The sequence below is a fragment of the Parasteatoda tepidariorum genome, chromosome 1 (assembly GCF_982258835.1).
Source record: "Parasteatoda tepidariorum strain Cologne lab strain chromosome 1, Ptep-v5.0, whole genome shotgun sequence".
Taxonomy (NCBI): domain Eukaryota; kingdom Metazoa; phylum Arthropoda; class Arachnida; order Araneae; family Theridiidae; genus Parasteatoda; species Parasteatoda tepidariorum.
This window is the reverse complement of record NC_141755.1, coordinates 7,304,023-7,329,047: the sequence shown is the minus strand read 5'-3', so window position 1 is coordinate 7,329,047 and position 25,025 is coordinate 7,304,023. Positions and strand designations below refer to the sequence as shown.

Sequence of the window (25,025 nt, the reverse complement as noted above, 5' to 3'; positions counted from 1 at the left end):
AAAAGGATTTTCATTAACGAAAAGTGGTTTTCATTGATGAAAATTTTTAAACTACTGCCGATTTATTGTCTTATGAAATTAAAACTATTAAAAAACATGACTAAACAGTTTGTATGTATATATATATATATATATATATATATTTTAATGAAATGAAAGCTATTATTATTCGTTTCACAACAAATGAAAACGACAAAGAATTTTAACAGAAAGGAGTCATTTTAAATACATTGAAGATAAACGAGACTGTTTAAATTTCAACTCTTTAAGTACAAAAAAAAATTGAATTTACGATAACCTTCATCCTCTCAATTACACGCAAAATAAGCAATTCATTATCTTGTAAAAACACGTAATAAAATAAACTAATAAAACGTCTAAAATTAATCACTTTCAACTTCAATAAGTCATTCTGGGTTTCTGTCTATTTTAACCCTACAGGACGGGTTAAGAGGCCCAATCGAGGTGCGGAAATCTTCCCTTAGGTAGGAAAAGGAATTTCTTGACCTTCAGAAGCTTCGATTTCAAGGCTCTGGTGAGGCAATGCTTTGAGGAACAACTCGTTCAAACTCTTCTGTTTCATTTGTGAATGGAGATCATTTTCTCAAAAGCTTGAAAGATACCTGTCTGAGGATGAAGTGGATGTGGGTGATACTGATGTGTTTGATGGTGAGTTGCGTTTCGAGTGAGGGAAATGTAACGGATGGTGCGGAGGAAGATTCTGTTGAGACATTCGAACAGGCTGAAAAAAATTTGAAAGCTGATGTTGGAAATGTGATAAAGAAACTCCTTCCGCATCTTTTAAGGGGAGGGTCGGAAGCTAAAATATCGGGGCCATGTACATCCAGTATTATGAAGATTATTGGTGGAGTTCGTCAGCTGAAAGAGTGGGCGTTAAGATGTAAGTTTTTTCTCTGAGTACATTTTTTAGCAAATGTGAACGATTTAATAGGAAAGTACTAAAACATAGAATTTTTTTCATTATTTTCTTAAGAAAAGATAAAATAATGCTGAAAAGATATTTAAAAAAGATAAATCGTGGATATTTTAAACTATGCTAACTTGCAAAGATAAGTAATTGTATTAATGTACTTCAAAATGTTAGCTTCGGAATTAAATGTTAATGTTGCTCTAAATGCTCTCAGATATTATTAGATTAATTTTACACTGTAAAATAAATAAAATTTTAACCAGACAATTGATCTAAAAACTAACATAATAAAGCTGAAAACAGCGTTTGAAGCACATATATTAAAACTATGAAAAATAAATACTTGTTTTATTAGTATGAAAAACAGAATCATTATTGATATAACAATTTCGGAAGTAAAGTCTCTTAAAAAGGGATCAGAAAACGAACATCGGGATGGTATTGTCAGAACCACCAGAAGATGAATATCAGGATGATATTGGTAAGTACTGAATTGTAGCTCTAATGTGGGTACCAGGTAGATGACATACTTATATTACTAGTGTTTCAAGCATTGTTGTCGGTTTCAATTATGCTTAATAATATTAGAGAGTTATTTTGTGTTATTTTCTGGAGAAAAAAAAATTCAATAATTGGAGAGAATTTTTGATGGAAATTTAAAAATCAATTTATGATTACAATTTTAAATTAAGCATTTCACGGATTTTTTTTAGTTGAATGAATTTTTTATGCCACATGTTTTAAATATTTGAGATGACTTCAAATTTAATATTAAAACTTTGATAATAATCAAATTCTATTTAAGGCGAAAAAATTTTCAAAATGTATGGTTTCATATGGAATTGAACAGAAAAATATATCAGTATTAGAGGATCTGTTCTAAATGTTCGAAGACTATGAAGAATATCATTCCCTCTGCTGTAATAAACCTATTTGAAGCTGGGCTGCTCTCTAGAACAAATTTGATATACTATAAAAGGAATAAGAACCATTTTGGTTCTAATACCATTCGAAAATAATTATCGTTAAAGAAACGATGTATTAATCTTTTTCACGCAATTTAAAAATGTAATGATCAGCAACCTTACATTTGAGTGTAAATGATAATTTCATTTTATTTATAATGTTTATAATTGTATAAACTATTATTAATATTTTCTCTTTAATCACAATTAAGGTGCATGAAATGATTTTAACCCTTTGACGCAGAATTTTTATTAAACATATTTCTCATTATTTTGTGTTAAATCAAAATTAATGAAAACTATAAACTATAGACACCTGTGCTTTTTTTTCTGCGTTAAAGGTAAATTCTTCCAAACTTCGCTCATTTACAAACAATATTTTTTTTTCCAATTTACATTTATTTACAGTTATTTAGATATAAGAGAATTAGTTTTCCATCATTGGAATTTCTTTAATTTATAAGATCAGTTAATAATAAATTTTTGACTATGAAGAAAAAAAAACCTACTGTTAAAATACTTTTGTTCGATTTTAAATTTTGCTACAAATATAATTCCGATTACTTTAGAAACTGTTACACAATTTCTTACAATTAAGATACCAAATTATAAAGATAAAAATATAAATTATATTCCCTGTAATTAAAGCACCAGAAAGAAACATACAGAAGGGACGCCGATGACTCATCTGCGCAAAAGGATTAATGAGTTATATTTGCAATGTTTTTATTATCCTCACTTAATTTCAAAGTTTCTCTTTCGTAATCATAGTTTATATTTTTACTATCATATTTCCAATAATTATGTATCATACTTATACTAATTACATTTATACTAATCATATATTATATATTAATTACTTACCACAAACTAATATTGTATGGCTGAGATGCCGTGAAATAATTTTTAATTTTGTAAGGTTGTCATAATTTGGTAGAAAAAAAGTTCATCTGTAAGTAATGTTAATTTAATGTTTAATTATACAAATGCATCTTTACTGATAAAATAAGTTCCGAAATCGTTTCATTGAAAGATAAATTTTTATTTTCAATTAATCAAAATTTAAAGAAAAATTCATTTATGTTGTTCTCCTTTTAAAAAATAAAAAAATTATTTAAAAAAAGTATCGGATTTTTTTTTAAATCTGAAGTAACAATAACATTTTTTAAAAAAAAAATTATCGTGAAAAAAAATGGTAGGAAAGTAAAAGTAATTTAGTTAAAATTATTCCTTTTATAATTTTTAAGTGAACACAGTAATAAGAATAAAAAAAATATTATCAGTTTTGCTTTAAAAATTTATTTTGCAATTTTTATTTTAGAAAAAATAATTATTTCAGACATCGTGCTTATTCAGTAATTCTATCTCAACTGTAAAATGTCACTACACCATTACTAATTAAGCAAATAAATAAACATATTTCGAAAATAATTAAATAATTTATTACAATATATATGAAACATTTTGTAGCTATTATATTTTTTAAATAAATTCATTTAATGAAATTAAACAAAAAAATTACTATGACAAAAAAATTTAAAAAATTTCTTAAAATATTTTTAAAAAAATTAAAACAATGCTCGTTATAAAAAAGTATCACACAGCTTTATATTGTGTTAATGGAAATATTTTCAAAAACTTGGAAAAAGAAAAAAGAAACACAATTATATATTTTAAAATAATTAAATTTGATCTTGCCCTATATTGAAATAGGTTGCCGAAATATTTCGTGAATAGTAATTTTATTTTAATACGAAGGTTAGGTGTCACATTACTTCAGTAACTACTTTTTTTCTGATATTTTATTCAAAATATAAATACAAGGTTGAAATTACTGAAATCGCTCGTTAAAAGTCAGAACATCGAAAAGTATCGCAACATATAATGAGTTTTGAGAATCATGTATATGGCTTGACTGCATATAAATGGGTGTTAATTGAATATACGTACATAAAAAAACAATTTGTTTTCGAAAATGCTTTACATTTGAAATGTTACACATTTATTTATAAATAAATTTAAGTTTTTACATTATTATGAAAATTATATTTAAATTATGCAATTTTGTTATAAACTAATTGTATTTCAGAAAAAATAATATAAAAAATTTTACTAAAGGAAAATTTTTTTAATATCAAAGCAATCTTATGTTATCATTTAATAATGTGTAATGAATATTGTACTGCGAAAAAGAATTTGGACAAAACAGACATATGGTAAAATTTACAGTGCTTCTGGCTCTATGGGACGTCAACAGCTCGGCATTTTTACTGAAACGTTTTAGTAATTATTTTGGTAAAATTAATAATTATAGTTTTATATATATGATGATTTAAACAAGTGATAAAAATTTTTGCAAATGTGGTACTTGTATTGATGTATTGATAGTAAATTTTAATAATAGTACTATTCTTAGTAAAAGTGTGGTAATAAATGTTAGTACTTTTATCAGTGATACTTGTTTAATTTTCATGATAATAGTAATTTTAGGATGATGAACTTGGTAAAAAAACCATTTATTTAGTTTTCTGGTTGGTAATAAGAACTACAATTTTGAAAACGAGAGTTTCTGGAGAATCATTACCATATATTTGGAAAAATTGCGAAATGAATCATTTGTATTCCCTTTTTTGGTTTATTATTTATAAAATTTTGATCTTATTAACCTGAATCATGTTTTTTCGTCAGAAATTTAATTGCCATGCAATATGGTAATTCTAAAAAAATTTTTTTTCTCCACGTGTATTATTGTAATGTCGAAAAAATATCCTTGTTATTTATCATAAAATTAATTTAAAAGAAGATAAGTATGATGTATCAGAAGCGGAAAATTTCAAAGATACCCACCTCATGTTATTCCAGATGCTAGTTATACAAATTAAACCTAAATTTCAAGATGTGCTAAACTATCATATTAATAAAATTAAAAATATTATTAAGTAAAAATAAAATATGTTGTTGTTACTCATCCCCCTGTTGTCGGAAAGCCTACTCCAGGGGCAAAAGATTCCGGCTCCTGAGAAGATCGAACTATAGAAAAGTTAATTTATTTAAAATTAATTTTCTTTTTTAAAAATTAGCTGATTCAAGTTTAACGAAATTGATTATTTTTTTCAATGAAAAAACTTATTGCATAAAATTTATTCCGGTTTACTTATTGATATGTGGAGTTCAAAAGGCCATGATTTTAATTATATTTTATAATTTGTACAATTTCAATGAACTACATAAACAGTAGTAGCGAGATTTTCTTGGGCATTTCTCATTATAATTCATGTTTTATTAACTTATATGGTAATTTTTGAATAAAACAATATACTTTATATTTATGTTGAGAAACTGAATTTTTCAGATTATAAATTTCAGCAACTGTTTCCTTTATTACTAATATAATATTATATAACATATTCACTAAAATACACTACTTATATCTAGATATACCTTTAAAATTGTACATGTTGCTATGAATTACACATATGTACTAACGTCATAATATAAGCGATATCTGAATGATATTTATTTATGATGATTTACTGTTTTTACTTTCCCAAAGTATAAAAGTAACTTTTTTTACATCTACAATTAGAAAGATTTGAAACTATTATCATACTAAAATTGTAAATAAAAATTAAAACAATTAAACAAATGTTACTTTTATGTACCCAAATGATATTTTTTGCAAAAAAAAGTACGACGCTATAAATTTATTTGAGCAAATGAAAAAAGTTTTTAAAAAAATCAGGAAGATGCTTTAAATTTAAAACAGGAGTTAAATCTAAAGGAACGAAATAAAAACAAACACTGCTAAGGAAATATGAAAAATAAAGGAAGAAAAAAACGTACTATTATATATGTGGGCACTTCATGATCTCTAACAAAATTTCAAATGCACAATTTGGAAAAAAATTTAATATCCCTTTCAATTATTAAAATAGAATGTCTGATCATTTGTTGATGAAAAATTAAGCATTTATATTGTTTTCGACAATTCTTGTTTTAAGACACTGTGAAAATGGTATAGTCAAAGCAACATAAAAATGCAAAATTTTCCGTGTTTCTAGCTCTTAGGATTTGATAGTATGTTATAAAATTTTATACCTTAGAGCATGGTGTAAAAACCATTTATTCGGTTAAATGAATTTTTTTTTCTTAATAAGATTTAATAATGGTGTTAATATGACTTCCAGTTTTAAAAACCAGAATTTTCTTAACCGATACCAGATGTACGGAAAACTTAACAAATGAATGAATTTTGTTTTTTGTTATCAGATAAATGTTATATTTTCCGGAAAAGTCATTATCATACAGTACGGCAATTTTATCGGAATTTTTTTCTCCATGAAGTGTTTGAAAAATCACTCACTAATCTAGATTTTAAAGCTAAATAACAAATTTTGTCAGCTTGAAAGAAGTAATCAAAGGTTTAGTTTCACCAGTTTTAAAGTGTTTCGCACTTCTTAATAATTATTATAATTTTAATAATATATTATATAATACTATACCTTAAAAGAATAGAGAAGTTTTGAAATTTATATATAATTCTGAGTAACAATTATTTCCCGAATTTCATTTGTAACTGATGTCGCAAATTCAATAGAAAAATATCTTTGCTTTTAGAGTTTTGAACGCATCATAAAAATGTTTTTACCAAAATATGTTTTTTCTTCACATCCGTTTAGTGAAGTCTCAAGGTATTGTTTTCAAATTATTTGTAAACATTTATATTTCTAAAGCTAAAGAGAAAAAGAATTATTATTTTTTCTTTTTACATCTGTATTCGTAACTTTAGTCTCTTTGCAAATAAATGGTTTATTTTTCTTGAAAAAACTACCTATTTACCTACCTATCAAATTCCATTAGAGTACAAATTATTTTATTTCATAGTATTGTATTTTTAATTTGATTGAAACTAAAATTTTTTAGAGCATATAACTCTAAAAATAAGTAAAAAGTATATTTTGCGAAACGCTTGTACATTTAAAGAAATGAATCGAGTTTCTAATACTAAATTTAGACAAAAACATTTGAAATTATTTATTTTTAAAACGACAACGAAAAAAATTATAAAAATAAAAATTTAACATTTAACTTTTTCTGGTTTTTTGAAAAGATAAGCAGTGCCTTTCAAGAAACCAGGTTTAATTTTCACTTTGGATCAAATTTTAACTTTTGACCAATTTTTTTGAAGATCGTGTTCAAATAAATCATAAAATGATACATTTTAGTTAGTAAAAGCATATTCTGGAAATATAATTTTTATTTCCCATAAAATCTGGTTACGCAATCATACGGTAAGTTACTGCAAAATTAATTAAAATTTAATAAAGCTTCGAGGTGAAAAAAATCCCTAAGAATTCACTTTCACTGAAAATGACTCTTCCCTTTTTTAAAGTAATTACATAATGTCTATGCATACAGGTCGATAAAATCTTTAATATTTCATGAAAATTAATTGCTTGAAATTTTTTGATATTTCATTAAAATCACAAATATTTATTATTTCATCACATGGATGTGTTCTGAATTTTAAGAGTGGCCGAGGCCTTCAAACTGCACTATCAAAACTATCAAATGGGAACTAAAGTTAGATTTAACCAGGGTAAAAAGATCTTCCTCGTTTGTGGAAAATGCAATATCTCGAATTCCGCACCCATTCACTGATTTCTAATTTACAATCCAACGGCTTTTAGCGACTCGCTCTCATTTTTGAAGATTTCCCTCTTTGTTGGAGTAGAAGGCAATTAAAATGCGAGCCATTATTTATTTTAAAATTTGTTACTTAAACTGAAAAAAAAAGTCTGAATTCATGTTTTTTTTTTCTTCTTTTTTTCTTTTTTTTAAATTTTTTCCTTTTTAATACCAAAGAAGAGAAAGGGTCGTTAAAAGCCACTGTATAGAACAATTGCCTCCCGATCATCTCCTCACCTGCCTTGAACTTGTGAGGGAAGGTTTGAAACAAAAGACTCCTTCATGCTTTGGGTTTTCTGAATGCATACGGACTCATAGCTAGTTTAGCTTATTATCTAGACCAGTTAAGATAAGAAACAACAACGTTAGCATTATTTCATCACTTTCTTTTTTTTCTTCTTAGTTTTAGTTTCATTTGAAATATATTTGTGTTCATAGGTAAGAAGATTTTTCAGTTATTGAATATCCCTAAAATGTTTTAGTTTTGGCTATATTATTTAAGTACTTTATAATAATACTTTTCGCTTCAAAAATAAATAAACAGGAACTAACAGTCGATATGTTTTAAGCGCTCAAAAACTGGGGCCCATTTTCAAGACTTACCAAATGCGAATGAGAAGGAAAAAAGTGATTTGAAATATAAAACGTAAAGTTTCCAACGAAAAAGGGAAAAATAAAGGTCAGAAATAAAAACAATCTTGATGCCCTGGAATCTTGTTTTATGCATATAAATGCTGATTGCCTTGTTAACGACATTAGTTCCTCACCAGATCCCCATGACACGTGGAAATGCATTTTACCCTGATTTACCTTTCTCGGTCACTGTAATTTTTCTTGCTCTGTTTTTTATCTTTTTTCTTTCTCGGCTTATGTAATTTTTCTAACTTTCGCTTCTCACCTTTATTTTTCTATTTTTCGGCGGAAGCTTTACGTTCTTTTTTTTTAATTTCAAATCACTTTTGTTTCTTTTCACTCACGGCCGGCAAGTCTTCAAAAATGGGTGCCTGTTTCTGGGCGTTTTAAGCACGTTGACTGTTATTTATTATTTATATATATTTGAAGAGAATGCAGTCTTTAATCTGCCCCTTCAGTTTCTTAGGATTATTTTTTAAACTTTATTGGTTAATCCATGAAATATCTTATTTCAGATGCATTGAACTGCTTTTTTACAAAGTATATAAGGAAGGTTATAGTCTAATAATTTTTAAAGACAAATAAGATCCATTGTTAATATTCTCTGAAATGTCTTATTTTCTATTTCAATAATTAATTAAACAATATTTATAAACAAGAAGGTGCCCTATGTATTAGATAGGACTCACTTTTTTCAAATTTTATTAACTTCAATCAATACTTTACATTATTTTTTTAAAATCATTTTTGAATCTAAGAAAGATGATTTATGTTGTACATCTCATTATTATCAGAAACTATCAGAAACTGTCAATTAAGAGTTTAAAACTCTTTGTTTCAAATTTAAGTAAATTGAGGAAGCTTTTAGCAATTGTTTTTATATTTTTTTATTAATGACTGACACAATGGAAGATTGAGTTACTTAAACAACAGGAAAAATAAAGCAAAATCGACGAAACTATGCGTTTATGTTTTTTTTTTTTTTTTTTGCAATAGCTTTTTTTTAACATGAATAAACAGGAATGTTATTTTTTCCCAACATAGCTCTTTAGAATTGATGTTCTTATTGTTCTTTCAATAATGATACATGAATTTACTCTAAATGTAGCATAAAAAGAGTTTAAATCTCATATAAATATTATGTTTTTAACTATACCCAGTAACAAGATTGAACAGGTGTCACAGGAAACCTTGTATATAAAACCAAATTTATTTAAGAATCCAAATAAACCAAATTGATTTAAGAATTTTAGAACACTAAATATTGAATTTTTTTTCACTTCAAATAAAATATTTTAAAGAATTGGTGCTTTCATTGTTCTTTCAAAAATGATGCATAAATGGACTCTAAATGAAGCTTAAAAAGAGTATGAATATCATACAAATCTAATGCTTTTAACTGTACCCAGTAACAAGATTAAACAGTGGTTTCAAGAAACCTTGTGTATAAAACCAAATTAATTTAAGAGGAAATTAAATAAATTTTTTAAAAGGAAACTAAATTTTTTATTTCATTTCAAATAAAATGTATCAAAGAATTGGTGGTTCTGTCATAATGTTACATAAATTGACTCTAAATGTATCATAAAAATAATTTAAATCTCATACAAATCTAGTGTTTTTAACTTTACCAAGTAACGAGTTTGAACAGTTGTCGCAATATTACCTGGTTTTTTGGTATTCCCATAGAGTCAGAAACATTTGACCACATTCTGGTAGTTATAACCATACTTTTTTTTTCTCGGAATATGGAGCCATTAATTTTTATTAAAAATCCACATGCAAGATTTCATTATTACACACAACAAAATTTTCTCCATGTTGAATAATCATTCAGTTCGGCTGCCTGGTTTTATCAAATTTTAAACAGATTTTTTGTGTCGATTACGATATTATATTTTATTGCTGATACTAAAATTAAAAAAAATGAATAAGAAAAAAATTATTTTGTTGAAAAATATAGTTTTTTTTTATGGTTATAAGGATTTTGAATGTCAAGTCACTATTCTTTAAAGCATTGTTTAATTACTGCAGAGTTGGTTTTTAAAATTCAAAATTAAGTAAAAAAAGGCATATCTAACTTCGCCATAAGGACTAAAATATTTGTTAAAATGATTCTTATATTAAAAAAAAGACATTTTAAAGTTTAAATGAGCAAAGAAAAATAAAATTACTTTAAGGAATAAATGTTAAAATACTTTCAAAAACTAAAATTTCTATGTTATGATGTGCAAATTATTAAAAAAAATGAACTCTTGAAAAGAATTTAACTTACAATTTTTCAATATTTCTGAACAAAAAGTTGACTTACTTTTTTCCAATTATATTTTATAGATCCTATTTTAAATCATTGTTAATTAATGAAGTTATAATATGTACTGTAAAAACTGACATATCAAAATACTGTAGAAATTACTCGCACTTTGGGTGCATCATCCGTAAAATCCATCTGAGCTTAATATCCATTTTTAACGAAATACGTTATACCGTACTTTTCACGCTAATATTTATTTTATTAGAATGATTCAGTGATTTTACGGTAATTATTACTGTAACATGTTTTATGGTTAAAAAGCAACGGCATCAAAAGTGCCGGTATTTTTTACCGCATTTGATCGGGAAATTTCTACAGTTTGCATAATGTTGAAATTCGTCTGTAAAAATTTTGCCGTTTAAGCATGTAATACTACAGTCAAAAAAATAATGTATTAATTACTTAATCAGAAGTCTAGTTAAAAGTTAAAGTCCTTTAATGTTACTATTGATTTTTTTCTCCTCTATACTCCTAGAACTAATAAAACATATTATTAAATTCTTGCATCAATTCTTAAGACATGTATTCATCAGAATAATTTCATAAAATCTATAAATTTTGAACAGTTTGAAAAAATGAATAAATTTTGCAAAAACAATAAATTATTTATTTAATGATCAAAAAAATAATGAATTGTAAGAGAAAAATTAAGGTTTGCTTATCAAACTATTAAGTTTTACTGTATGTAAAAACTCACAATTAATAATAAAATATAATTGACTAAGCACATTAGAAATGAGGCATTATTGAATTTAACAATTTCGTCCTTTTTTTTTAAATTTCATAGTCATTGATGCTACGGGTAAGATACCATCAGGAATACTGGAAGGAACGTCCGTTTCACTTGGTGACTACGATGAGTGTCTTGATATTGAAGTTGGCAAGAAGGATGTACAACCAAAGAAGCCAGATGATGTTTTATTCCGGGGTCAATACTGCTTACTTGAAAACCACAGACCCGAATCGATACAAAGAGCAATCGATGATTTTCAAAATGGAAATAAGGAGGCATCAATTTCTAAAACCAAAACTGTAAGTAGCAGAAAATTTTACACTAAATATATATATTTTTGTCTGTTGAATGCGTATTTCTGGGATAAAAGTATTGAAACACTAAAACAATGGCTCATAGTGTTGGGAATGTTAGAACTAAGTGAGACTAAAATTATGTATTTTTCCTTAAAATTTAAGTATTTTCCTTTTTTAAATCTTTTATTGCCTCATGAGATAATTATTTTGCAAGAGGATCATCATGCATAAAATAATGAAATAGTACAATGATACAATTGATTATAAGCAACTAATCATTAATAATTGATAGTTGCAATTTGATTATCATTAATTTATTATTAAAACTTCATTACTAATAATTGATTTTTAAAAATTGATAATTAATTCCCAATTTTTAGAATTTAACTATCAATAAATTATTATTAATGATTGTTAATAATTTTGGAATTAATAATTGAATAAATGGACATAATTTAGCAAAATTCCTTTAACGTGTGCGCTTAAATTAAATAGGGTTTTAATGTATAAATATTGAAGAAGTACAACTGTATTTCAATTAAATTCAATTAGATAATGGTTTGAATGAAAATGAAAACTACGTATTTCTATTTATTTCCCTCATAGGTATTGAATTGTTTGGGGAGCTTAGAGGACATAGTTACTCCGAAAGAGTTTAGCGTGCACCAGTCACCATTTAATACACGGGAATTGTTTGGGGAGCTTAGAGGACATAGTTACTCCGAAAGAGTTTAGCGTGCACCAGTCACCATTTAATACACGGGAATTCGTTGGCCGTTGGTATTTGAACACATGTCCTAACGAACACGGGCCCAACGTCCTACCAATCAGGCTATCCCGACAGAGAATATGCAAAACTATATGCTTTCAATTCAGTTTTGAAGCTCTAAGAAAGTAAATTATTAACTGTAGGTAATTTTTATGTTATAATAGATTTTATGGATTGCTAATTATTATTTTACAAAAAAACATTTTAAATGTAACGCGAGAGTTATTTTCTGAATCGTAAATACTCTAAGATATGAACTTTGAATTGAAAATTAGTATACATGCATATTTTTGAACAAAAACAATGTCATGAGGCGTTGGGACTAGGAAATTACTACAAACTAAGCTTGTTTACGTATAACATTGGTTATTTTAACATTACATCGAAGTATTTAACTTTAAATTTTGAAACAGATGATTGATGAACTTCGGTAAAATGTACAGTATGGATTTTACAGTATGGAAAAATGAATTTTACAATTCGGAATTTTTTGTTGCTTGTTAGTTTTGCAATTTTGTAGATTTGTAGTTTGAAGTTTTTTTTTCCTCACTCAGGAGATTTTAGCGCATGGGATAAAAATCAGCCTTCAAAAAGAAAAAAAAACTTAAAACAGAAACAAACAACGTTTAGTACGTAAGGGGTAGAACTTGAAATAATTTGAAATGTAAGAACAAATTTAAGATTATGAAGATAATAAAAACAAACCTACTGAAAAAATAAAATGGAATGTAATTCGATTAATAGTTCAATTTTCTCTTTTGTCAAAGTTTTAAGGTAAAAATTGTAATGGGATTTTCTGATATTGCGAATGATCTAACTAAGCTTTGCAGAAATTGTCCTTAGAATTTGAAACACATTAACGTTTGAAATATACTTTTTTAAAGTATTAAAAATATTTGCTCAACAATATTTTCAAGGAGCAAAATGTTTTAACAAACAATGAACAAAACATTTCAAGTTTTATGACGAATACTATAAAATTACATTTTGAACAGTTTAAACATTAATTTTGTATGGCGCCTTTGATTGTTGTCTTTTTCTTCCCGACAGCGTCAGTAAGTTACACACTGCGTAAGCAATATTCGGTTCTAGAAACCAAATATTTCACATTCAAGGTTATCGTGAAGTCCTGTATAATTACTTGTTGTTTTTTCCATGGTATTTACATTCTTCCTTGACAGCAAAAAAATTAAATACTTGGAATATAAACCACGAAACAAAATATTAAATTATACACTCCTAAAACACTGAAAATAGCAAAAGATATATCGATACAAAAAATATCAAATCTGTAATAATGATCATTTTTATCAATCTGAAATTCTTTATTTATTGTATCACTTGTCGTAGTTTGACTGCTGAATTACAATACTTCAAATTATCATCGTTCAGCTTTGAGACACTGCTGGTCACTTAGAAAGAAAAAGACATAAATGAAAAGATCTTAAAATTGTAAAAAATATCTCCAAGAAAAAAAAAGTATGGTCAAATATACCAGTTTGTGATTAAACTTTCCGTTTTTCTGACTTTATGAAAAAACCATTAAGGTCTGTAATTTTAACCGAAGTACTTTGTTAATGCTCTTTAGTAAAATTAACAATCAAATATGGTTTTGAAATATGTGGTAATAAAAATTATACTTTTGAAGACAAAAATAATTTTCGATAAACAATTACATTATGCACAGAAATGTTGCTTAATGAACGGCTTAAAATCCGTATTTTTTTGGTTTTATTACCCAACAGTTTTGTTTTTTTTTCATCAGAAATGCCATTGCCATATGCAGTACAGTAGTTTTACCAGAATGTTTTCTTTCTGTAAAAATGATAAGGAAGGATGAAGCAGTCATGAGATAAGCTTTATTAATTTTGGGTTTGAAAATTTTGAAATTAAGTTTGATTAGCGGAAATTAGGTAATTAATTCATAAATTCAGATAATGGATTTTAAACGCACATGAAATAGTTTCAAAGTTTGAATATCTTTGATGACGTGCAGATCGATTTTTTTGAACACGTATTTATTATTATCGTACACTGTAACAAATTCTAGATCAAATAACGGTAAAGAGTATCGGCCTTCAGGTTGCCTGTATTTTTTACCGTAAAATCAATTTTTACCAAAATATATGATAAGGAACGAAACGTATGATAAATCGTAGTTTTATAATTTTCACTTTAAACCAATAAATATAACTGTAAAAAATAGCGCATAAAGTTTTACTCTAAAAATTAGATTTAACGGTAAAATAAATTTTACGGATAGTGCACCCAAAGTACCGGTACCTTATACCGTAATATAATTGTTAATTTTCTACTGCTCAATAATGAGTATCATTGTTTTTCTGTCGTTATATGAAGGCAATTAATTTCTAACCATTAAGATTTATAATCATAACCGATAACTCAGCTATCCTCTGGAAATTTAATACTTTTTTAGAATCTCTTTGATAAACGCATAAAACTGCTATAAAAATGCAATAAAAAATTATATTAAATGATTAAGCACTGTTAGAAATTTTCCAGTAAAAATGGTTCAATAACAATTTACTTGTTATTTTACCATATTCAAACAAAATAGTCAAATAACCATAAGTAAGATAGTATTCAAACTGTGAGAGAAACCGTTCATTAACTTCCGCACCAACTAGGCCCACCTAATGCAGCGACGTAGTTCCTGAAAGCTGCACACATATTATAGCAGAGAGAATTACTCTGTGAATCTCAAGGCCGTCAGAACGGGGGTTCGATTCTCGGCAGTGAAGTCGCAATATTTCCTAACCAACCACTCAACCACTACCTAACTCCAATGCCCATTACCAAACGAAAAGCCGAGAGCCAATGTGAAGTTAAACTTCCTTTCTTACGTTTTTGAAACCATGGATAAAAAATCTCATAATTTTGCATTGATGGTTTCTTAACCATACTGGTTTTAAAGCCAATCGGTTCATTTTAAGTCATAGCATACAAGGCCGCTCATAATAGTTAACGTCAGTGGTGTTATGCTTGTTGACAGTATGAAGCTGCTAGAGTTGTTGTTGCGTCTAGAGTTTTTTTTCCAGGGAAGGTTCGCAAGTTATTAACTGTTTGCATGGTATATTAAATTCGTTAGAAATCAGTTTTACCTCATGGTTTATCAAAACCGTAAAGCGTCCTTTAAATTTTATGATTAATTGAATGGGCAACGTGGTGGCAATTGCTGAGTTAAGGACTTTGAGGGACATTGACTAGCAAGCTGTTGTTATATTTTATGCCCAGCTTTCTGGTAATAGTCTCCCTAGGCTGGTCGGTAGGGCACTGGGCCCATTTCCGAGATTTCGTGGGTTCGAACCCCGATGGCCGAAGACTCCCCGTGTAGTAAATGGTGACTGATGCACGCTAAATCTGTCGAGTCGCAAAGTCGCCCATGTTCCCATAACAAATCAATACCTCTGGGGGGTACTGGATTGGAGATCGATCGCTCTCTGATTCAGGTCAAAATTACGATCTGTGGGTGAATGAATGGATGTATGAATGGGTCCTCCCTATAAAACGGATGTGACGTATGGTGTGGCAGAAGTCGAATTCTTGGCCTTAGGGCCACTGGAAAACAAGAACAATCGCGCCCCTCTGCCTAAACAGGCATACGAAAGCAAGCAAGCGACAGACTGCTTGTGGTTATTTTACGGTAATTCTAGAATGAAAATTGTAACAGTAAGAAAAACATTTTAGTAGTTTAAAGTAGATAAGAATATATTGAATTTCTTGTACTTTTTCTGAATAGCAATAAGCTTAATACAAAATATAGGAACAACTAATATATTTTCGGTCCCACAACGATTTATGTTTTCAGTAATGTGCATAAATTACACTGCTTTATTTATTTATTTTTATTCGTGTGTATAATTTTAAAATGTTTGTCGAAATTCTAGAAAGTGCTAACTGCTCATACTCATCTCTACTATGATGTTATTTTTAATGAAAAAATAATGAAGAAGTCAACACTTTAAAATTAATTTCATTCAAATGAAAACAGAAACTAAACTTAGTTTTTAATGTATTATTATTAACATTACGTTATAAATACGTAATATTATTCGCAATTTTATAGTATTTTTATTAACATTTTTTTCTATTTAAATTTAATGAAAAAATAGTAATATTACTAGTGCTTCAATTTTTATTTCACAAAATGCTTACCATTCATGAGTCAAATTAAATATATTCATTACATTGCCTTTATAATTCTCAATTTAAATTAATAATTATAACAATCATTAAAGCAAAAAATATTTACCCCCTTCCCTTTTAATTATCGAATACATACAAATGTCAGTGTGTATTTGTTCATATCAATACAGTGAACAACTTTATGCTATTGACTTACATTTTTACATTCAATTTAATTTATAGTTTTTGAATATGCTGGTAAAATACAAACACTTGACTAATTCTACGTTCAAGTTGGGTATTTGCGTTCCATCTAAATGTACCGAAGAAGATGTGAGAAATATACTGAGCTCTGGTAACTACTTTTCTTTATTTCGTTGTTTATTTTATATCAGAAGCAATTTAAATACATTGTATATTTAAATTAATTCCACTTTCAATTTAAAAAATCTTACTATATTTAATCTGAAATTTGTTTAAATTAGTTTATACTTTTAAGAGCTGTATGAACTTAAAGGCATGAGCAAAATAGAACTTGCAAATTTTAATTATAATGTTATAACTATTGTATTTAATTAATTATTATAGTTTGAAGAGGTTTTAAAAGAGATGTTAGGGTTTACTAATTTTTAATGGGCACGACAAGGTTAGATAACTACTCTACCTTTTGCTTCATTATTTAAATTATCTGAATAAATTAATATACTATAATAAGTATTGCGAATTAACTGAAATGAACAATCTTTCAATTAGTGAAAAGGTTCCAACTGCTACCACAAAATTTAACGAACTGACAAGATAAAACTATGTAAAAAAATTTAATGCCAAAATACTTTTATGAAACAAGCTTTGAAACTAATTCTCCTACAAGAGCTTCGCATTCCATCACTAGTTAACTTGATTTGAAATATACTTTTAGTGTAAACTGTAAGTTTCCTCTCCGAGAGTCACGTACCCAATAGCGCATATTGGGGAAGAAATTTTGACTTCGGAAATCTTGTTAAGATATCGAAGTGAGAACTTTCGGTATCGGTCGAGTTTTCGAAGATTGCTTTATAGGGCCCACTAGTTTTACAACCAAATTTGGTGCTATATTGCTGGTTCTAATGAGAGTAGGACGATTCAAACTCGACAATCATTGATCATTAGCGAGTTAAGTCAGGAAAGTTCGCCTTTTGAGTGACAAGAGAGCACCGCAAGGATGAAAATACGTCTTGGCTCAAAACTCCACTAATAGATGGTAGCATTAGTCATTCGTGAGGCTACTTCTTCATTTCAGACATAGACCTGACCGGAAAAAAAATTTCTCCAGATCCCTGTACCCAAGGTTCTGTTCAGCGACCGACCACAGAACTTTCGCTTCTACCGATTTTACGAGTACGCATGTCACATGCACTCAGAATGTCTCAGCGGATCGGATCTTGAATCGGACCCATTGTCCTAACTACTGGACTACTTCGATTGTTAGATCGGGCTACAGGTGTATCTAAGTTAGTTCAATTTAAATATAAATACACTGCACTTTATTCCTTGATGTTTATTACATAAAAATTAGTGAAATAAAATTCTGATCATGTAAATTAACGTCAAAAAGCATGAAATAGTTTGTATTTATAAATTGTGATTGTGTAAAATGTGGTTGTTATACAATGTGAAAAAAGTACATTTTGAGAACAGAAACTCTACGACCAATTGGAAAGATTGAAGTCTCATATTGCGAAGTAAAAGAAGAAAAGGAAAAAACAAACGGGGAGCTCATTTTACTGTAAGTAATATTCTTAATAATATATTTATTTTTGTAGTTTATATAACTTTTATTAGAAAGTCTGTGTAGTTTAAGTCTATGAAGGCAAATTTCTCACTTGTAGCGTTCAGTGTTAAAATCAGCGCTATTCATTTTTTTTTAAAAAATAGATTAAGGAAAAAATATTTTTCATTGCAATGCTTTATAATACATTAAGCTTAAATATATTATCTTTAAAAATATTTTCTGTTACCAACTATACAGACTCTATTTTAGAATAATGCTTAATATTATGACTCATTTCAGATGTGTTGTTGGAATATTTGTAATATTCATGATTGTAGGAACAGTATTGGACATGTATTTTAGATTGATAAATGAAAGCACTCAAAAGGAGAAAACCAAACCACTAAGTAAATATTGCAAAAATTATTTACGACGAATTTAAAGCATTTTCTTGTTTTAATGTTGGGGAAAACTACTGAACTGTTATTATTCTCCGTTTTTAGAATGTATTCGTAGTTTTCCATATAGTTTGTAACGATTTTCTTAAACGCTTTCAGACCTTATTTCCGATTTTCATTAAAATTAATTTAATGCATTTCCTTTTATCCTTGAAATTGCTTTAATGTATGTTCTGCTTTCGCATTATGTTTCAATTTGCATTTTATTTTTCCTGATAGGATACAGTTAATTGTTTGCAAATAGATTTGATTAAGTCGCTACATCAGGTATTAACCCAGTAATTATAAGAACGAAGGACTTTTATGTAGTGAATTCAATATATTCATAGTGACTCTAAAATGAGTTGTTTCGGTGGCTTGAATAAACTCGCAAATATTAGTAATCGCATAAATGCCTTCAAGTGGGAAAGTAATTTTTCCAATCATCATTTTTCACAGCTTCTCTACTATATATTTCTACAACCAGTATACTTAAGATTTATTAACATATAAATGAATTATGGAATTTGATGACATTAATACTGTATTTTGTAATTCGAAGTTTCGTTTGTAGAATCATCGCGGATTCTACAAAAACTTCTTTATAGGTAATTCTTTGTTTCTTAAGCTGAGATCTGAGTTCCTTGCTTGGGCATAATTGTTTTGAACAATTAGAATAAGCACATACAATATTTTCACCTGAAAAATCCCTCTAGCTATCATTACATCTCTTTTTGGGTATTTATTGCACTTCGCTTGAATATCAGCAAAAAAATAGGGAATATTCGACTTCCAAGACTTTAATTTCGTTAGAAATTTCATCAAATTCTGCTTTAAACCTTTGACGCCGATATATTTTCTTTCTGAGGCTCTAATTACAAGTAAACGTATATTTTGGTAAGTTTTAGTTTTAAAAACAGTCTGCTTGTTATTAAGAGAATTTGATAAATTATCGGAATTATATTTTTACTAAACTATAATATCCTAAGAACATTTTTTTAATTTTTTTTTATTCATGTTCTAAAATTTATAGAAAATAAATTTTCCAAATTAAAGAAATTTCAATGATTAATCTTAAAGAAATTTCAAAGATTTGATCTCAATAACTACTAATACGTGCGAATTTGAAAAATTGTGGGATCATTTAGCGATACAACATCAAGATCTAAATTTTTAATTATTTTTTTTTCTCATTCATTATTTAATTTCTTCAGAACTATGACTAAAATAGCATAAATTTCAAATAGAAAATATAAAAAGCACTGTAATTTTCTCAACTTAAATATTTTTTCGGGTCATTAATAATCCCACTAGGTCATCCAAAACTTGAAAAGTTCTGCAATTAGTTTCATTCATTATTTAGGTTGCAAACAGAAAGAAAATTTTAATAATGACAATATATAAGCCTATATTTAAATATCGTTCTCAGGGTTTTATACTCGGAATTTTTCAAATTTCATTCGTTTATTGGTAAAATAGGTCTTGTTTTGGGTTTTATTACGTGCACGCTTTATTTGGACGTCATGACACGCTTCAACTGAGTTCAAGAGTGATAGTAAACAGCGTGCATACGTCATTGCATGCGTTGCTATGGCAACCACTGCTGTTTGATAATTTCCTTAGAATTCTTTTTTTCGTTTTATTTTCAACAGCAGTCATTCTTAATGTATTTACATAATAAAAATTTAAAGTATTTTTTAAGTTATTCTTATTATTAACGTATAATTACTGTCTCGGCGGTGATTTTAATATGAATACTGAAGAAGGAAAAGTATTTTGTGACATCTTGAAACACGTATATAGCCAGGATTTGAAAACCAATTCGACGACAAACATCAATTGAGACAACCAACTCATTTGCAACCCATGATTTGAAATGCTGCGGCGTTTATCGGAGTCAAACCAGAAAAAAACGCATTCGACCAATGGGTAACCAGTAATCGTAATAAAGCTATCACAATTTTTTTCATTATACTTTTGATTTTAATGTTACCTAATGTTGATTACGAAAATATAGGTCACGCATTTTGAAAATAATTTTAACAATTTCTAATACTTTTTCTTAAAATTTTATTCCAGGAAAGCACGATTTTACGGTGAAAGTATTAATTTGAAAATAAAATGTGACGTAAGGTAAAAATCTCATCGGACAGTACTGCTTGATAAAAACCACTTGAAAGTTTTTGAAATTTATTTCAAAATTTTTAAAAAATCATAATTTATTTAATATGTAAATTCAAACCATAAGTATTTATACAAAAATATTTTGTTCTACATATTCATTAGCTTTTTTTTAGAAATTTTAGGTCTGTAAGTATTCAGGTCTTAGACGTTTTTCCAACTTTTCCAACTGCCGGTAAGAGAGATAATTAAGGAATTTAAAGTAATTTAATATCTAAAGAAGCATACAATTTATATAAACTAGTAAATTTTCATTTAAATATTTATATAGTCAAATAAAAAGTTTAGACCTATTATGTGTGTCTATTATTCCCTAATATTACTTAACATGATTATTTCGGTAAACTACTTTGATATGACGTAAGGTTTTAAAACAATGTTCAAATAAATTGAAACAATTATTTGGATTTTTGCAAAATGTTTTTTATGCAATAACTGATTTAAAACTATTAACTGCTTATACACTATTTAAAAATTTTTTGGATCAAATTTCGGCGAAGAGTTACTGCTCTCAGTTTGCTGGTACATTTTACTATAAAATCCATTTTTACTGGAACATATGTTACAGAATAAAAAAAAATTGATATAACAGACTTTTTACAATAATAATTACTGTAAAATCCCAGAATCTTTATAATTAAATAAACAATACTATAAAAATTACGTTATAATATTTCACGGTAAAAATGGATTTTACGGAATGAAATTCATTTTTACTAAAACAGAATAAAAAATCTGCTATACTCTACTTTTTATAGCAATATTTACTGAAAAATCCCAGAATTCCTCCAATTAAATAAATATTACTATGAAAATTACTGTGTAATATTTTAAGGTGAAAATGGATTTTACAGATAATGCTCCCTAAATTCCGGTACTTTTTACTGTAATTTGATACAGAATTTTTAAAAATCTCAAACCATTTTTAACCATTTTTACAGAATTTTTAAAAATGTCAAATTACATTAAATATATAATTTTGATCATATTTTTTGTATATTTTTCAGCTTGTTTACAGAAAGTAATAAGTAACTCATCGATTTATGGAAATGCTATAAAAGTCTTAAGTACGAAGAATTATCATGAAAATCTCTCATGCCTTTGTGCGATTCGCCCAATTGTTGTTATTTTAATAATTTATGGCCATACCTATGGACATCTGAACATCCTGCATTTCCAAAAATTCAGTAAGTACTTTGCTGAAACCGAAAAAAAAATATTTTAATACAAAATCTGATTAATATATAGAGTGTGTTGGAAAAACTTAGATATATGGGGAATAAAAGAATAATGAAGGAAAGTATAGTGGTTGAAAAGTTGAAGATAATGAAAAGTGAGGAAGTTACATACATTAGCAGTACATAACATAAAGACATAATGAATGCATAATACATAACATACATACATAACATTGTAATTTATGTAAAATGCATACGTTAGCGAGTAGCAATGCAAAAGAAATGTAAAAAAAAAGCATTTAAAAATCGCAACTAATAATATTAGATTAAGTTAAACAACGCCGGAATAGCCTTGTTGGTAGGGCGTTTCTATATTACTGTGACAATAGTCTTATTCACAGGGAAGAGATAAGTACATGGATTTAGAGAAATTATTCTTGATAAAAAATATAAACATTGTCTCATGGTAACTAGTTCTGAAAGTAAAACTGGTTTGTTTAGTAAAATTAATTCTGAACTTTTCCGAAACTTGCAACTCCACCTCTTCATTCAGGAGTTCATTCTCTTTTTCAGAGTTAAAAAAAACTACCCCTTTTAACTCTTTTTCAGAGTTAAAAGGGGTACCTTTTTATCTCAGAATGTTTATTACATAAATAAAATTATTTTCTTTTTACAATTTTAAATAAGTATGTATAATATTATTTATGCAGTTTTCCTGCTGTTTTTTTTAAAACCATGCTAATAATGCCCTTTTTACACCTACTCATCTAACTTAATTGAAGAATTCAATTGTAAAAAAAAGCGTCGTGTTTTAACTCCGTTTTTTTTTTTAAAAAAATATCGTTTTTTGATTTTGTTCTTTCCTGTTAATCTTCTTAACATCTTTAGCATATATGTTATTGTTCAGGTAATATGTTTTAGGAAAAGTAAACAAATACTGACTGTAGTTCGATATGAAAAAAAAAAAATTAATGGATATTTTTCTCATATTAACTCAAAATGATTGAAATTAGACTTAACCACTCAATTAAATTTGGAAATTAAATATATTAACCTTATTTTAAAACCATGTGAAGCAAGAAGCTTATAACTGCATTTTATACACTCCTGATCTCCTTACACCCAACTACAGTTTTTTGATATAGAATTGACAGTAGAATTTCATCATAAAATATTTTTGAAAATATTTGGTATAAATGAAATATAGCTGTGAAAGGTTTGCGTTGTTCAAGCAACAATTTTTTTAAATCATTTTTTTATTGCTAACGAGCATATTTTAGGAAAAATGTTTCTAAACCGTTTGCTATTTTAGGAACTATATAAGGAAATAAAACATTGTAAAAAATTTCGGATCAATTACGGTTTAATGTTCTGGCACTTTCCGTAAAATCCGTGCATTTTCTTAAAAATCCGTAAAATAATGTACCGTAATATTTACAGTAATGTTTATTTAATTCAGGAACTTGGTGATTTTACGGTAATTATTACTGTAAAAATAGCGGTATATCAGATTTTTCTTCCCGAAAATGTTTCTGAAAAAATGGATATTACAGTTAAATGAACCGACACCCTGAGTGCCGGTACTTTGTACTGTAATTTGATCCAGAATTATTCACACGGTAGGAGTCACTGGTCCCTTAATTCTCAAAAAGTTATAATGATTTTTTTTATTATTATGAATCGTCTAATTGAAAATATACTACATTGTCTACAATACAAATTAAAATAATAATATTAATAGTCGAGCTAAATGCAATAAACGTGTCATATTAATCATTGTGGAAACAGTTATATTTGAAAAAAATATATACATTTTAAATGATTTTTGTAGGTAAGGCAGTAAATTTCACTCGGTTCTTTGAAAGTTTCTTCTTCTCTGGAATAGCAAACGCTTCTGTAGGAGTAGATACCATTTCGTTTCTAGCGTAAGTATTATATTAGTCTGTAATTCTATAACTATTGTTAAACTATAACCACAGTTGTTTAATAAATAAAATCAGAAATTACATAAAATACTGAAGTTCTTAAAAAGAATGTAACTATGTAGAAATTTTACAAAGTTATAATCATGTAATGAAATACTTATGCCCTAAACTTTATTCTAATTGAAATATTGCAGCCCCACTAGCACTGGGGTTTAGATATTGCACTGTGCAAAATTACAGATCAAACTACGATTTAAAGTACCGACACTTTGGATGCATCATCCATAAAATCCATTTTAACCATAAGATATTATCCCCCTATTTATTATTTATTCTGATATTTATTTAATTAGAGTGATTCGGTGATTTTACGGTAATTATTTTTGTAAAAATGTCAGTATATCAGAGTTTTGTTCCGTAACCTGTTCCATTAAAAATGTATTTTACGTTAAAAAGTACCAGGCTTTTTATCATGATTTGATCCGGAATTTCTAACAGGGTGGGTTACTGTTGTGAATTACTTTGTTTCTTTACCCGATAGAACTTAAAAGACCCACCCAATTTCTTATGGATGAATACGAGATATAAAAATAAATTGATTTGGTCTTAGTTTATATCCGTTAGTTGTTCTATTTTTAAAGGGGAATTTAAAGTGTGATTTTTACACGAATAAAATAATAGTGTATTGTTAAATTTACTAAATGTTATTTCCAATAAGACCGATTTTTCTTTTTAAAAAAAATAACAGAAATATACTATTTAAAACAGTTTTTCTAGCAATAAATTATTTACGTGAAATGTTGACCACTGTCTATAAGTTGCAGTACATTATAAAACATTAAAAATAATGTATTCAATGTCTTATACCCGGTAGCACGTGCTTCAGATGAGTACAATATCTGCAGAATATTTTACCCCTCAGACTTTAAAGAAGAAAAAAAACATTGGTAGCAGAAAAAATTGGAAACAAGTAAAAATTAAAGATAAAGCGGAAAAAAATTTAGATTTTTATTTAGAAAAAAACATAAATAGTTTTTTTTTCTAAAAAAATATACCAAAGAATTACATTCAATTTAAAT

At 27.3% G+C, this 25,025-nt stretch overlaps 1 protein-coding gene across 1 annotated transcript in view; it reads left to right on the top strand.

The window, feature by feature from the left end:
• Nucleotides 1–506: 506 nt before the first annotated feature.
• The window catches only part of LOC107455043 (nose resistant to fluoxetine protein 6), a 36,603-nt gene continuing 12,084 nt past the window's right edge, over nt 507–25,025 (top strand). Inside the window, exons 1-7 of the mRNA XM_043049094.3 lie at nt 507–901; nt 11,319–11,563; nt 16,719–16,830; nt 18,153–18,240; nt 18,526–18,632; nt 21,851–22,030; nt 23,853–23,946. Of these exons, the coding sequence (XP_042905028.2) occupies nt 634–901; nt 11,319–11,563; nt 16,719–16,830; nt 18,153–18,240; nt 18,526–18,632; nt 21,851–22,030; nt 23,853–23,946 (1,094 nt within the window). The 5' untranslated portion in view covers nt 507–633. The remainder of the gene's footprint in view (nt 902–11,318; nt 11,564–16,718; nt 16,831–18,152; nt 18,241–18,525; nt 18,633–21,850; nt 22,031–23,852; nt 23,947–25,025) is intronic.